At 51.4% G+C, this 13,589-nt stretch overlaps 1 protein-coding gene and 1 long non-coding RNA gene across 3 annotated transcripts; both read right to left on the bottom strand.

The window, feature by feature from the left end:
* Positions 1-268: 268 nt before the first annotated feature.
* LOC144369229 (ral guanine nucleotide dissociation stimulator-like) lies at positions 269-7,034 on the bottom strand. Of its 2 annotated transcripts, XM_078028428.1 has the most exons (5): positions 6,314-7,023; positions 3,911-4,011; positions 3,628-3,744; positions 2,539-2,653; positions 269-643 (listed from the first exon to the last, which is right to left on the bottom strand). In XM_078028428.1, exons 1-5 carry the CDS (start codon positions 6,330-6,332, stop codon positions 435-437), a joined length of 561 nt encoding a protein of 186 aa, XP_077884554.1. In that variant the 5' UTR covers positions 6,333-7,023; the 3' UTR covers positions 269-434. The 2 variants fall into 2 exon arrangements, with proteins under 2 accessions (XP_077884554.1, XP_077884555.1); XM_078028429.1 differs by lacking the exon at positions 3,628-3,744 and having other exon boundaries at positions 6,314-7,034.
* A 3,399-nt stretch (positions 7,035-10,433) lies between these two features.
* LOC144369230 (uncharacterized) lies at positions 10,434-11,314 on the bottom strand. The gene is made up of 2 exons (XR_013428708.1): positions 11,014-11,314; positions 10,434-10,777 (listed from the first exon to the last, which is right to left on the bottom strand). It is a non-coding gene; the product is annotated as an uncharacterized LOC144369230 (long non-coding RNA).
* Between the last annotated feature and the right edge of the window lie 2,275 nt (positions 11,315-13,589).

The following is a 13,589-nucleotide window of genomic DNA, read 5'->3' as shown; positions in this document are numbered from 1 at the left end:
TTTCTCCTTGGCCCTTATGCTGTAGAGGAGACCACTAGGAGCTAAGCTTCATGCAGGACCATCTGACCCGGACTTTTTGCAAGCCCTATGAAGCCCTCACACAAGCTTAAATGCTACAGGACTCTGCAGACCAGTCCATGCAACAGTAGACATTCATTCATTGTCTAGAGTCTACAGGTTCCTAAATGCATGGCATTCATTATCATCAAATGCACAATTTTGATCAAAAACCATCACAGTAGATCAGGTGACAAATCATCACAATAGATCAGGTAACAAAAACATATATATTTTCAAATAATAATATATTAATGGGAACAACAAATACAGGATAGAGTAACAACTGTGTTACTAAACAAGGTCAAAGACAATGGCAAACTATAGATTCAAACTTTGAAGCAAATAGTAATCAATGTAAATATTCCTGGGCTGCCTCAGCCCCGCCCAGGCACACAGCAGCAGAATGGTTTTGCAAGCATCCTCAGGAGGGCTGGAGCCTTCTTCTTTGCAGGACGAGAGGGAGGTTGAGGCTGGATCCACTCATCATTCTTTTGGGAGAGGCTCCTTTTCCTCAGCACGAAGTTGGGTTTCGTGTGAGGGTTCTTTGCGTAAAATACGTTGGCCTGCGCTGGAATCCTCAGCTCTGGGGAGAGAGGGGTGTACAAAATAAGGTGGCTCAGGAGGTGCTCCCTGGGACACCCCAACATCTGAGAGCCTGTGCCAGAAACGAACTGAGCCACACACCTGAGAGCTCTCCAATTCAGCACCAATACCAACAAGACAGCCTCCACAGTCCTCCCTGAGGAAGAACTAGGCAGAGCACTTCAACAGACCTAATGTCTGTTCCTACCAAAGGCTTTGGACTCCAAAACATCCCAGGTCCTCTTGCGTCTGCCAAAGCACACCACTAGGGTTTGCATCTGAAATCTCCCACAAAAGTGCCGAAGATTCAGACCCCACATGAGCCATCTTCACAGGTGGGTTTGGAAGGAAGCATTGGATGGTGAGTGCTCTGATGTCAACATGCAATTCTCATTCAAGATGAATACACTATTGGGAGGTGGGAGGGACTGGAAGAAAGGTTGAGCATGCTTGGTGGAAGATGTAAACAGGAGTGCGCCCTGGGCACCAGTACCTTGTCCCTGTTGGCTCCACTGAATCCTCATTCTCCAAGTAGAGGTCCTCCTTCTCCTCTCCGTCTTTCTCTCTCTCCCTCTCTCCCAGCCTTGTTCTCTCTCTCCCAGTCTATGCCTTTGTGGCAAGGGCTGAGAAGCTCTCCACTGCCACACACTAGAGCTTTATGGACAGCCTCAGTGCACAACCAAAGAGAAAGTTGTGAAACCCAGAGAAAAGGCCTAGGATTCCTCAAGTATGGCCACGGTGAGGACAGGCTGACCTGCACGGATACCACATTAGAGCCACGCTTCTGCGTTGGTGGAGCCTGCTTCCATGTGAACCAGGCTTCTGAGAATGGAGGCCACATTCCAAATGCTGCCCTCCTGAGAACAATGATTCCAAAGACCAGCAAAGGGCCTGCTTCCCTCCAACATGGTGTATGGCCCAGTGGTGCCATGACCCCGAGTGGGGGAATACAACAGCCAGCTTCTCCTTCCTCTGAACACCTCTTTCCTGTTGCCCTCCTCTAACCTAGAGCCTGTTCTCCATCCCTTCTGGGTTGGATGTGGGGATCTCTGCTATGAATTTCTTAGGCTACCAAGGCCCCAGACAGACTTCCTCTTCCATAGACTCTACTAACCTAACAGAAGGTTAAGATAGGAGACAAGTGATCCTAGAACTCATTGGGATGGTGGTCTTCAGCGTACATAGGCTGGGATAATGGCTGCTGAGGTGTTTGGCTCACAAAAGCCAACCAACCAACCAATGAAAAAGCGCTGACATTATTATCAGATGAGCTCTGTGGCTACGTGCTCAGGAAGCCCTCATCTGACTCTAGTTAGGGATCATAACTTGGCTATTGGGATCACTCCTTGGCTAGTGGACTCAGGTGCGGAAGACCATGGAATTGATGCAAAAACAGATGATTCAAGCTGTCTCCCAGGCTGTGTTTTCTTCCCAATTTCATCCTGTTACTGCTTGCTAGAATCTTGGCAATGCTCTGCCCAGGCAGTGGTTTTCTGGTCACACAGAAGGCTTTTAATCCTACTGCTTCAGTCCACAAAATGCCAGTTCCATCTTTAGCCCATGCATTCCCATGTTCCTCTGAAACCACTCCTATCTCAGACCACAGAACCATACTGCTCCTGGAAAGAGGCTTTCCTCCTCACTCCTCAATGATGTCAGCTTTGCATGCGTCTTCATGTCCTGGGCAGGGCACCTGGTGGGGAGCCGCACTAGCCACTGGGGTATACCAAAACACCTGGAGAGCTTACACCAGCAGAAGTGCAGTTGGCTTTGTGCACGAGCCCAACACACCCTGTTGGAGTGTTCTTGGGGGTCAGAGAATGCTCTTTGGTGCTAAGAGTTGACCTGAGTCCACATCCTGACCCTTGCTCTCTGTCATCTGATTGTCCCACTTACTCTGACGGTGAGAGATGATTTGGCCCAGCTCATATTCCTCCGGCTTCTCCTGAGTAAGCAAGTGTAGCTCGAGGGCCCTGCGGATGACGACAGGAGCCCGATCGTGGCAGGTCACCTGGAGCAGCATGGAAGACAGGCCTTCAGGAAATGGGCCTTGAAGTGACTACTCAAGGACAGTGGGCAGGGGCATTCTGGAGGCACCTCCACTCTAAATACAAGGGCAACATCCATGACCCTACTACCTGAGGCTGACCTCCTGCTCATCGCGTGGGCTCTTCCCATAGGCTACTAGCCCAATCCTTGTACATAGGACTTCCTGGACCTGCCATTGCTCTTTGTGGAGCTGCACTCCTCTCCAAGTGAAAGGACCCCACTACCTGCATACAGATGCAATCTCATCCCACAAGTTGGGAGGAATGGGACAATAGCCTCCAAGATCCTAGGTCTGCCCGAGGATGCAGGCGGCATTGGGAATGGCCTAGGCACAAAACCTAGAGGCTTTGGTCTGGATTGCCAGGGCCCAAATCAGACCCAGGAACGTGACCACACACAGGAGTGACGAAAGAGAGCCATGAGAGCTCCTGGCCTCCAGAGGCTCAGTGCTGGCTGGGGTGTACGAGGGCACCTGTTCCGCCAAGGGTAAACATTGGGTTACCTGGACATTTAGTGTGCTTGCTCCACATCCATACTGACTCTGCAGAGAGACCCTCTCAGCTCCTTGTTCAAGGAACATGCAGAACCTCATACTGGTGTCCTGCTCCATAGAGGCCAGCATCCCATACAGAGGAACCTGCAACCTAGGTCCTGGCCTGTTCTCATCTGTCACCCATACCTGCCTCTGCCCTTCTGGACTGCATGCTGCCACCTGACACACAGACTCCCTCAGACATGGCGGTGGACAAGCTGCTGCTCTCCCTCATCTCAGCTCCAGCCCTTCACACTGACCTCTTCCTTCTTGATTCCCATCTATCCTCCTGATCATCCAGAAGCTCCAAATTCAAGAGGGCATGAGTAGTTCATGGTATTGGACCAGTGTCTGCTCCCCACCCAGGTGTAAGCACCAGGGGACACCCCTGCTCCCAGGCTTACCAAAACAGTCTTGGCCATCTTTGGACTTTGTGTTTCTAAGTGGACACGAATTAAGCAGGTGTCTCCCACCTGCTTGTGGGAAAGCGGCCTGGAGGACTTGCAGGTTGATTCTGAGAACTGTGGGGGATGGAACATCAGCAAACCCAGAAACAGAAAGCCACCCCAGCCTGTCAGTTGGCTCTATGGGCTTCTAGCACATATGTCCAGGTGCTCAGGCTTCTCATTTCCCCAGGTGGGAGTGGAATGGCAGCACAAGTACAGCTTGAATAAGGTAGGTGTTTACCTCCTTTCCCTTGACCTCGCGGCGTTTCCTCACGATGAAATAATATTTGATTTGTGGATTCATGGACAGATACATCAGTGAGTGGTCAGGGACCTTGATTTCTGCAGAGCAAAGTGGAGAGAATTGTTAGGTGGCACTCAAGGATTAGACCACAAAACACCCACAACCCCTGAGAGTCTCCGCCAGGGCGAGCCTGCACCAGAATTGAGAGCCCTCCTATCCAGCTACAGTGCCACCAAAGACTCCCTCAGTGATTCTTCCCTGGAGAAGATGATGTACAGGATTCTAAACCAAAAGAGCACCTGGCAATGGAAACAGCACCTTGGGCCCAGAACTTCTCAGTGCAGGTTGGATCTGCCAAAGGGACACTGCCAGGATCTGCATCAGGATTGGCAAAGGCTCCTGTGCTTAGGCCTTTCTCCCCAGGGCAGCCATGCTCACACATGGGCATTCAGGGAAGCGTTGGATGGTGGGGGAATTCATCCCCTTGCCCTGGATGAATCCACTCATGGATGAATACACGGAGGGGAGGTGGTATCCATCAGAGGTGTGTTGGGCATGGACATGGGAGGACTTGAGCAGGGTGGTGCCCTGGAGAACTCTATTGTTTTCTAGGATCGCTCTCCTTCCCCTTGTTTCTCATCAGGAGCTGTCTGCTTGGTACTTTTATTCTGGTTCTTGTTCTACTTCTGGCTCTTCTTTCTGTCCTGCATCTTCTTGTAGTTCTTTCTGGGTCTTTTTCCTGTTCTTACATGATTCCTTCTTGTTCTTCTTCTTGTGTATCTCCCTCCACCCTTCCTTCTGTTCACCTCCTTCTTTTTCTTCTTCTGCCTCCTGCTCTTTATCGTGTGATCCTCTCCCCACTCAGGAGTGTCTCTTTCTCCTCCTCCTCCTTCTCCTTCTTTCTCTGGCAATGGTGGGGCGTCCTGAGGAGTTCAAATCTATCACACTCTTCTGCCCAGATGCAGCCTCTGTTCAGTAGTCCAAGATGAAATCAGTTCTCAATCAATGGCCAGGAGTGAAACCAAGACCAAAGACAAGTGACTTCCTTTCTTTGTCATTGTCACAGTCAGGAAAGACTGAATAACAGACACCGCATTCTGGATAGGCTTCTACCTGTGGTAGTCAGCACCTCATCTGGACCAGGATTGCTAAAATAGATTCCACCTCCATAAAGCTTCCCCAATGAAAACAAGGTTTCCAAAATCTAGGAGAGGGCCAGCATCACTGCCACCCTCCTGCCATAAGGCATAGATGCCATCACACCTAGTGGGTTCCAGGCCCCCCGTAGTCCTCCCTTTTGACGTCTTTTACACACAAACCTCCCCTGGTCTGGAGCCTGCTCTCAACTGATGCTTGGGTTGAAAGTCTGTTTCTGAAATCACCTTTGTAGATTCTCGGTTTGGTAATTCCTTTTGACTGGCTTATTTTTTTACTAGGGATAAAGCCAGAGGCACTTAAGCACTGAGACCATTCCCAGGCCTTTTGACTTGGGTACAGGGTCTCCCTAAGTTTCTGAGGCTGTTTGGAAATCCCCTTCCCCCTGCACTGCCTCCCAAGTCCCTGAGATTCGCAGACACTGCCCCTTGCCCAGCTCCTTGCACCTCAGTCTTCCTCATGTGTGAGACAGAGCCAACTCAAATGAGGCAGTGTGTGAAAATGGGAAAACTCACTTACGTGCTCGACAGATGGTGGGTTCTACTGTGGACAGGCTGGGATGGTGGAGGCTAGGAGTGTCGGGCTCACAAGAAAGGAAAGAGCACTGGCATTGTGGACAGCTCAGCATTGTGGCCTCTGTTCTTCAGATGCCCTTCTTTGTTGCTGGAAGGAATAATAACCTGGCCATTCTGATATCTTCAGGAGATGGGCACCCAGGCACAGAGGACTTGGAATTGTTCCAAAAAGAACCCAAACAGGCTGTCCCCTGGCCTTGACTTCCTCTTCACTGAGTCCTGTTCCCAGTTGCTGCAATCCTGACATTCTTGAGTAGGCAGGACTTCTCATATCCTGGCCATGGATTGGGACCTGTGCGGCTTCCGTCCATAGCAATGCTGATCCAATCAGGACCCATGCTCTGCTCCTCTTCATTTGAAGGCATCCTTATCAGTGAGCCATAAACCAAACTGATGATGGATTGAGCCTCTCTCTGCCTTGCCCTCATCGATATTAGCTTTGCATTGCCAGACCAGGTCCAGGGGAGAACACATTTAGAGAGGTCCAGCAGCCGCCTGGGGCCTCATTGAACTCGTCCACACTGGACACGCCCATCACTGCACTTGGTTTCCTGCACCAGGCCCACCACACTCTGGCTATTTTAGGGCCAAGGCCCACTTTCTCTTGGCTGTGAGTTATCCTGAGCCCACTGTGGATCATGTCTCCCCACTGTCTGATTGTCCTACTTACTGTCATGCAGAGACATCATTCTCAGCAGCTCAAAGTTGTCCACATCCTCATGCTGCAACAAATTTTGGTCCAAGGCCCTGCGGATGAGGCTTGTCACCCTCTCCTGACACGTCACCTAGATCAGGGTGGGACAAATGTCATCAGAGAATGGCTTTTAGAGGAGCTACCCAGAAGACTGTGGTCAAACATTGAGGAGAAATCTCAGCTACATATACAAGGGCACAATCTTGTTATCCTGCTACCTGAGTGTGGCCTCCATATACCGCCTGGGTTCTTGCAACGTGCTACTAGAACAATCCTGGTACAAATATCTGCCTGTACCTGCCATCTCCCCTCCCCCTGGGGAGCCACATTCCACTCAGGTCAAAGGACCAAACTGCCTATGCACAGACACACTCTCATCTCACTGAGATGACAGCAATGGGCCAGGGATCTGCGCACCAAGTGTGCTCTGGGATGCAGGCTGCCTTTGTGGGTGGAAGAGGCAGATGCACTGAAAATTTTGGTCCTGACTGCCACTACACAAAACAGACTCAGATACAAGAGTGTGCACTTGAGTGCTTCATGATAGCCTGGAGAGGCCCTGGGCTCTGGAAGCTCGGTGCGGGTCTGGTTCTAATGATGTACTTGACTCAGCACTGGCAGTCACTGAACATGTCTCCTCTGCAGCTGGACACCTGCAGCATTAGCGTGTCTACTGCACATCCATAGAAATTCTGCCAAGAACCCCTTTAGCTCCGTATTTACATACATGCAAAGACTGACATTCCGAAGTTTGGCATGACCCCCCAGGTGATCCCGACCCCAAATTTTCACACCTAGTCATGCTAAGGAGGTTCTCTTCCCTGCCACCAGGAACACACCCCCTCCTACACATGTGACAAGTCACTGCCAGCTCCGCTGCTCCAACCTCACTCATTGAGAATACCAAGTTCTAGGCACTGCAGCCTGCACCCTGGACATATCTCTGCCTTCATCTGTCCACAGCACTTCCGTCTGCACTTCTGGCCTGCCAAACCCACAATACACAGGCCCACTCACCGCTGCAGCTGGGCATGCTGAGGCTCTCCCCCCTCAGGTCAAGCCCTTAAGACTGACCTCTCTCTTCTTAATTTCCCACCACAGCCCCAGGGTTAGCTGTGTCTCCTGCCTTCCACTGTGGGGACACCCAGGAGGCAGCCCTGCTGTCGGGCTTACCAGGATGCGCTTTGTCTCCCTCAGGCTCTGTCCCTCTAGGAGGACGTGGACAAAGCGGATGTCTTCCACCTGGTCGCTGGAGTGAAGCAGTGAGGAGCTGCTACTGGTGACTTTTCTCACGCACCACTCATTGGTTTGGGTGGCCTGGGGCAATGGTCCTGCAGCCACCGCAGAGCTGCTGCTCACAGCTGCTGGGATCCTGGATGCCACTGCCACAGAAGGCTCCAAGAACTGTGGGGGATGACAACATCAGCAAAGCCCAGCACCTGCACCCCACCCAGCCTGGCAGTTGGCTCTGTGGGCATTCTAAAACATCCATCCAGAACCTGAGGTTCTTGTCCCCTTGGAGGATGTGGAGTGGCACCAGGAGTAAAGACTGAAGAAGGTGGCTGTTTACCTCCTTTGGCTTGACTTTAAACAACTTGCTGGCAGCTGTTTCCTGAAGAAGAAAGTTATAATCCACTCTGCCATCCAGGGCGTAATATACGTTTCCATCAGCAGGGATCCTCAGCTCTGGAGAGGCAGGGGCAGAGGCGTGGTAGGTGACACTCAAGTAATACACTACCCAACATCCCCCACAACTGAGAGCCTCTGCCAGCTCAGGTCTCACACACAGACCTGAGAGCCCCCGAATCCAGCTACTGTTGCACCAAAGACTCCCCACTGATTCCTCCCTGAGGACCCTCTATGCACAGGAGGTCCCCTACAGGAACACCTTTCAAGGAAATAGCCCCTTGTACCCCAGACCTTCTTAGTTCACGTTGGACCCACCAAAGACAAACAGCTAGAGTTTGTATCTGGATTGGTCCCCAAAGACTCATGTGTTCAAATTTTTCTCCCCACTGCAGCAATGATCACAGGTCGGTTTATGGAAAAGCACTTGATGGTGGGTGCCTCCACCTTGCCAGTGGATTCATCCACTCATACAGGGCTACACTAATTGGAGGGGTATGGTTTGGAGGTGTGTTGAGCGTAGGTGGAGGATGTCCACAGCAGGGCTGTGCCATCCAGAGATATATATTTCTCTTGAGTTCCCCACTTCTGCATTTTCTCCTCATGAGTCTAATTCTCATTCACATTTTTAATCAATTTATTGTTATACTTCTTGTTCGGCTTGTGTTTCTCCTTCTTGTTCTTGTTCTTCTTCATCTTCTCCTCATGCTTCTTCTTAAAGTCATCTTGACCTTCTTATTCATGGTCTCCTCCTTCAACTTATTTTCATTTTTCTACTTCTCCTTCTCCTCCTCCATGTCCTCCTTCTCCTCGTCCTCCTCATCCTTGTCCTCCTCCTCCTCGTCCTCCTCCTCCTCGTCCTCCTCCTCCTCTTTCTTCTTCTTCTTTCTCTCTCTCTCTCTCTCTCTCTCTCTCTCTCTCTCTCTCTCTCTCTCTCCAAGAAGAGTTTACAAGCTGTGAAGGGTTCTATTCTACCACACTCTTCTCTCTAGAAATGGCCTCTGGTCCTAAGTAAACTCAGTTTGCAATGAATAGAAAGATTGGAAGCCAGAAATGATTCTTCATTGAACTGCTTTTCTCATGTACTCATCTAGGTCAGGAAAGGCCACCAAAGTAGGCACCCTGTGGTTGTCTGTCTTCTTTGACACAAGACAAAGAAGCCTCTCTTCTTGGCCCCTTGTGGATAATAGCTTTGCAATGCCTCCTCAGGCCAAGGAAAGAACACATGATAGGCAGGTCCACAGCCCCTGGGGAACATGAAGAACCTGCAGATTTATGCCCCATCATTACACTTTGTTTTATGCACAAGTCCCACCATACTCATCCTGGGCACTGGGTCAATGCACACTGTGTTCTGGCTCCCAGTTATCGTGAGCCCACTGTGACTCACTGCTCCCTACCCTCTGATGGTTCCACTTACTCTGATGGTTCGAGAGAATTTGCAGAAGCTCGTAGTTTTCTGGGTCCTCCTGCTGGAGCAAGTGTGCATCTAAGGCCCTGCGGATGATGACTGGAGCCCTGTCCTGGCAGGTCACCTGAGCAGGGTTGGAGAAAGCTCATCAGAGAGGGAATTTGGGAGTAGCTACCCAGAGGACAGTGCTCAAGGACAATCAGAGACAAGTGAGCTCTCAACACAAGGGCACCATCTTGATACCCTGCTACCTGAGGCCTTCATGTGATCATGTGGGGGTCTTCCTATGAGCCTCTAGTCCAATCTTGGTACAAGAGTTTGCTTCAACCTGCTATGCCCTACAGGGACAAGGGAATAAGGACCAAAAGAGTTTGTACAGACACACTCTAGTCCCATCAAGATGGGAGGAATGGTCCAGTGCACTTCCATATCCCTGCTCTGGTCTGGGATGCAGCTGCATTTTTGTATGGACCAGGCACAAACCCTAGGTGCTTTGGTCCTGACAGCCAGGGCACAACACACACTAGGACTCTTTAATGATAGGCATGGAAGCTGCTGGGCTCGAGAGTGTCAGTGCTTGCTAGGGTGTCAGGAGGTTCGGACCCAGCAGGTGCAGTGGTTCAACATAGCTCCCCTGGAGGTGGACACCAGAGTCTCATGATGGATACTCCACACCCAGGAAAATTCTGCAGAGGGAGCCGCTAAATCTCTATTCACATACATGCAAACTAGGACACTAATGGGCCCCTCCAAGGCCCCCAGTTCTCTGTGACCCACACCTACCCACCCTAATCATTCTACAATGGCTCCCTTCCCTTCAACCAGCAACATATCCCCTCCCACACACAAGAAAATGACTGCCAACACCTGTGCTTCAACCTCCACGGTTCAATATACTCCTCCTCAATACCAAGGTCAGTAGAGGATGGCCTGTACCCTCGATATTTCTCTGACCTCCTCTGAACCCAGCACTCACTCCTGCACTTCTGACCTGCACATCCCAAAACACGCAGGCCCACTCGCACCCAGACCTGGCATGCTGCTGCTCTCCCGCCTCTCTCTTGCTCACTTTCTGCTCTCCTTCCTGACCTTCCAGAAGCTCCAGTTCAAGAAGACAGGCCTAGTCCAAAGTGTTTGCTGTGGACTCCGTCTTCCCCACTGTGGGCTCCCAGGAGACTCCCCTGCTCGAAGACTCACCAGGATGCTCCTATACTGTGTTGTCCTTTCCTTTTCCAGGTAGACATGAATGAGGCACCTGCCTCTCATCCGCTTGTTATATTGGGGCCTTGGGGAGGACCGAGTAGAGACCCCTGATGTCCTGGACTCTGGCTCTGCCCCTTCCCTGGGAGAAGGCTCTGGCTCTGGGGTTGGCTGAGGAGCCGTGACAGGAACTGAGCTTGTAGCTAGAGGAGAAAAGATGCCAACATGACTGCCTTGCCCTGACCTTCCCACAGACAGACAATACCTCTGCTGCCAGGAAGAACTCAGGCCCTTGGCCCACACAGGACCTCTTTGCAGACTGGGGTCACTTCCTGAATGGACAAAGGCTTGTCCTAATTTCCAGCCCAACACCAGGCATACAGACTCCCTGCAGTGGGACAACAGTCGGACCTTTCCTCATATACCCTTAGGTACTCACCACAGTCCGCCTGGCTCTCAGGCTTTGCCTGGCTTGATTTGCCATCTTCAATTGCGGCCAGGAGGTGGTGTGCTTGGTGTTCCAGGTTCAAGCCTCCCAGCAGGAGCCACATGGATAGCAGCTGCTGCAGACTCAGAAAGCCTGGAGGCTGATGGGAAGCCTCGGAGTAGAGGTTCACCCAGGTCCCCAGGAAGGAAGGTGAGGCACTGTGGGGAGGAAGGTGTGGAGTCAGCAAAACCCTGGCCTTGCCTTCACCACGGCCTCCAGAGAAAACCTCTGACCCTACACTGGGGAGAGCAGTCTTTCCTCAGCCTTCCCAAGTCAAATCACCTTGCAGGTCCCTATTCTGGAAACAGGAGCCCACCCTCTTGACCCCAAGCCCATTCCATGTTGAAGTTGGTCCAGGGGTCCACCATAGTCACTGAAGAGGACAACGTGCACTTATGCCCCATGGAGTCAGGGATGCAGTCACATGTAGGATATGTACTCATGGCACCTGCGGTTTGAGGCTGACCCCCATGAAAAGGGACACAATGGCAGTCATTTGCACCCTATTTTTCAATGAATTATGAAATGTGACTGGAAACGTGTCTTCACACAGTGGGTGCTTTCTCCATGTTCATCAGTGAATGAGCCCAAACTGCTGATTCCCACATATCTCTGGGTGTGGGAGCCGCCATGTCCAAAGCCCCTGTCCAGCTATGTCCCAGCTAGGATGCTCTGTCCCACTATGGAAATTAACATGTCTTTATTAACCCAAAAGTGCTTTTCCCAAGGCCTGAGTTTTGAGACGCCTCTGGCACAGATCTACGTTCTTCACAAAGCCAATATCACACCAGAAAGACCACCTGGCCTCACTGAGTCCACCTGGGAATGAGCTCAGTGCACACCATTGAGCTGTGGTGCCCAGTGTGTGGGGACTGCTCCACGGACCTCTGTGGATCAGCTGGAGTCAGGATGGTTTCTCTGCCTGAGAGCGGAGTTCACTCCCCTTGCAAGGCTGTGGCAGGCACCTCCAGGACTCGTCCCATTCGGGACTGACATTCCACTATGAGTGTGGTCCTCTATCTCATTAGGTATCACAAACCTTTGGGTCCCTGAGAGGTACATGGCAGCCCCAAGACCCAGGCATGAGGGGGCTACACACTTGGGCTTGGTGGTCTGGTGCTTACCTTGGGAACAAGAGATCCAGCACCTGATGGGTGGGGATGGAATCCCAGGAGATTAACCCCATGTTGCCGCTGAAATGTAGGTTCCTCCCACAAATGACAGGCAGGAGCTCATTCCTAAGCTGGTCCTGCCTGTAAGGTTCAAGGCTCTGTACCCTGAAGGGCTCCTCCGTGTTCTCATCATTTTCACCCTGTGTTGGGACCAAGAATGTTGGTTTAAAATGGAAATGGTGACAAACAGAAAAATGACTTGTGCCAATACACTAGAGTCAAAGCACAATGGGACAGTTCCCATCAGTACAAACACACACCCACACACACCCACACACACACAGTCAGAATAGGAGTCCTGGGCCATTCATCAGGGATCAGACTAGAGGGCCTGCTGGGCTCACCTGCCCTGTGCTACTCACTGTTACTCTTGAGCTCCTCTGCGACAATCGCCAGAGGCTCTGGCGTCTAAGATGAAGCCTCACCCAGTGCATCCACAAAAGGGCTAGTTGGCCCCCCTGAGATTCCTGGGAGCCTGAGGCTCGGCATTGTTTGCAACCACAGGAGAACATCCTTCTCCCTCCAGTTTCTCCAACCAAATGAGCTCGGATGGCTTGGTCAGTTAAGTGGGTGCCTGGATACCAGGGTTCCATGTTCTATTTGATCCATTGTCAAGGCAATGATGTCATTTCCTGTGCCCATACCTGAGCCTCTTTTCACATAAGACCACTTTCAAAAGCCCTATGAGCTGCTGATTTCTCCTCCATGCCTAAACATCTCAGGTGCGCAGGTGTTCACCAACAACTACCCAAACATCCCCACCAGCATCTGCCCTGCTTGGTGCCACTAGAGTTCCAGCTTGGAGCCTTCAAAAATGCATTCACAACCAGTCCTTCCCTCTCAGCAGCTTTTGGACCCTGGTCCCATCATTGTGCAACTCATGGTGTGCCCAGTCTTTTCTGGAAAGTAGGGTAGCATCTAATCTCTAGGGTTTATTGTGTCTATTGGCCCATAACACCCTCTATTCTCTCTGAAACCAGAGATGGGACTCACAGGTGGCTAAAGCACAAATGTAGAGATGGGACAATCACAAGAAGGGCAGAGACAAAGAATGCACCCCAACTCAATCAGGCCTGTGTCCCACACAGGGACGTGGCCAATGTCCGTCCCATCGTGGCTGCAGTTCCCTCTCTACACCATGGCAAGTTGGAGGGGACTGAGATGCAGATGCTGCTCCCCTCTGCCATACAACTTCCCAAGGCTTCTCCTAAGATTTCAAAAGGGCCAAGTGTGTCTAGTGTTGGGGTCTCACAGAGACTCCGAGGTACCACAGCATCCTGCTGCCCAGAACCGGTTCACCCCTCACCTCAAGGGGGCTCAGCCTCTGCATTCATGGGAATTGAAGTGGGTACAGGT

This window comes from Ictidomys tridecemlineatus, chromosome 12 (assembly GCF_052094955.1).
Source record: "Ictidomys tridecemlineatus isolate mIctTri1 chromosome 12, mIctTri1.hap1, whole genome shotgun sequence".
Classification (NCBI taxonomy): Eukaryota; Metazoa; Chordata; class Mammalia; order Rodentia; family Sciuridae; genus Ictidomys; species Ictidomys tridecemlineatus.
This window is presented reverse-complemented; position numbering and strand designations above follow the sequence as displayed.

What these genes read in the sequence shown, in the direction of transcription:
- LOC144369229 (XM_078028428.1), bottom strand. An exon ending in AGATGGCCAAGACTGTTTTG is followed by an intron (nt 2,654 to 3,627) that starts GTAAGCCTGGGA and finishes ATGCTGCTCCAG; the next exon opens with GTGACCTGCCACGATCGGGC. An exon ending in AATCATCTCTCACCGTCAGA is followed by an intron (nt 644 to 2,538) that starts GTAAGTGGGACA and finishes CTCTCTCCCCAG; the next exon opens with AGCTGAGGATTCCAGCGCAG.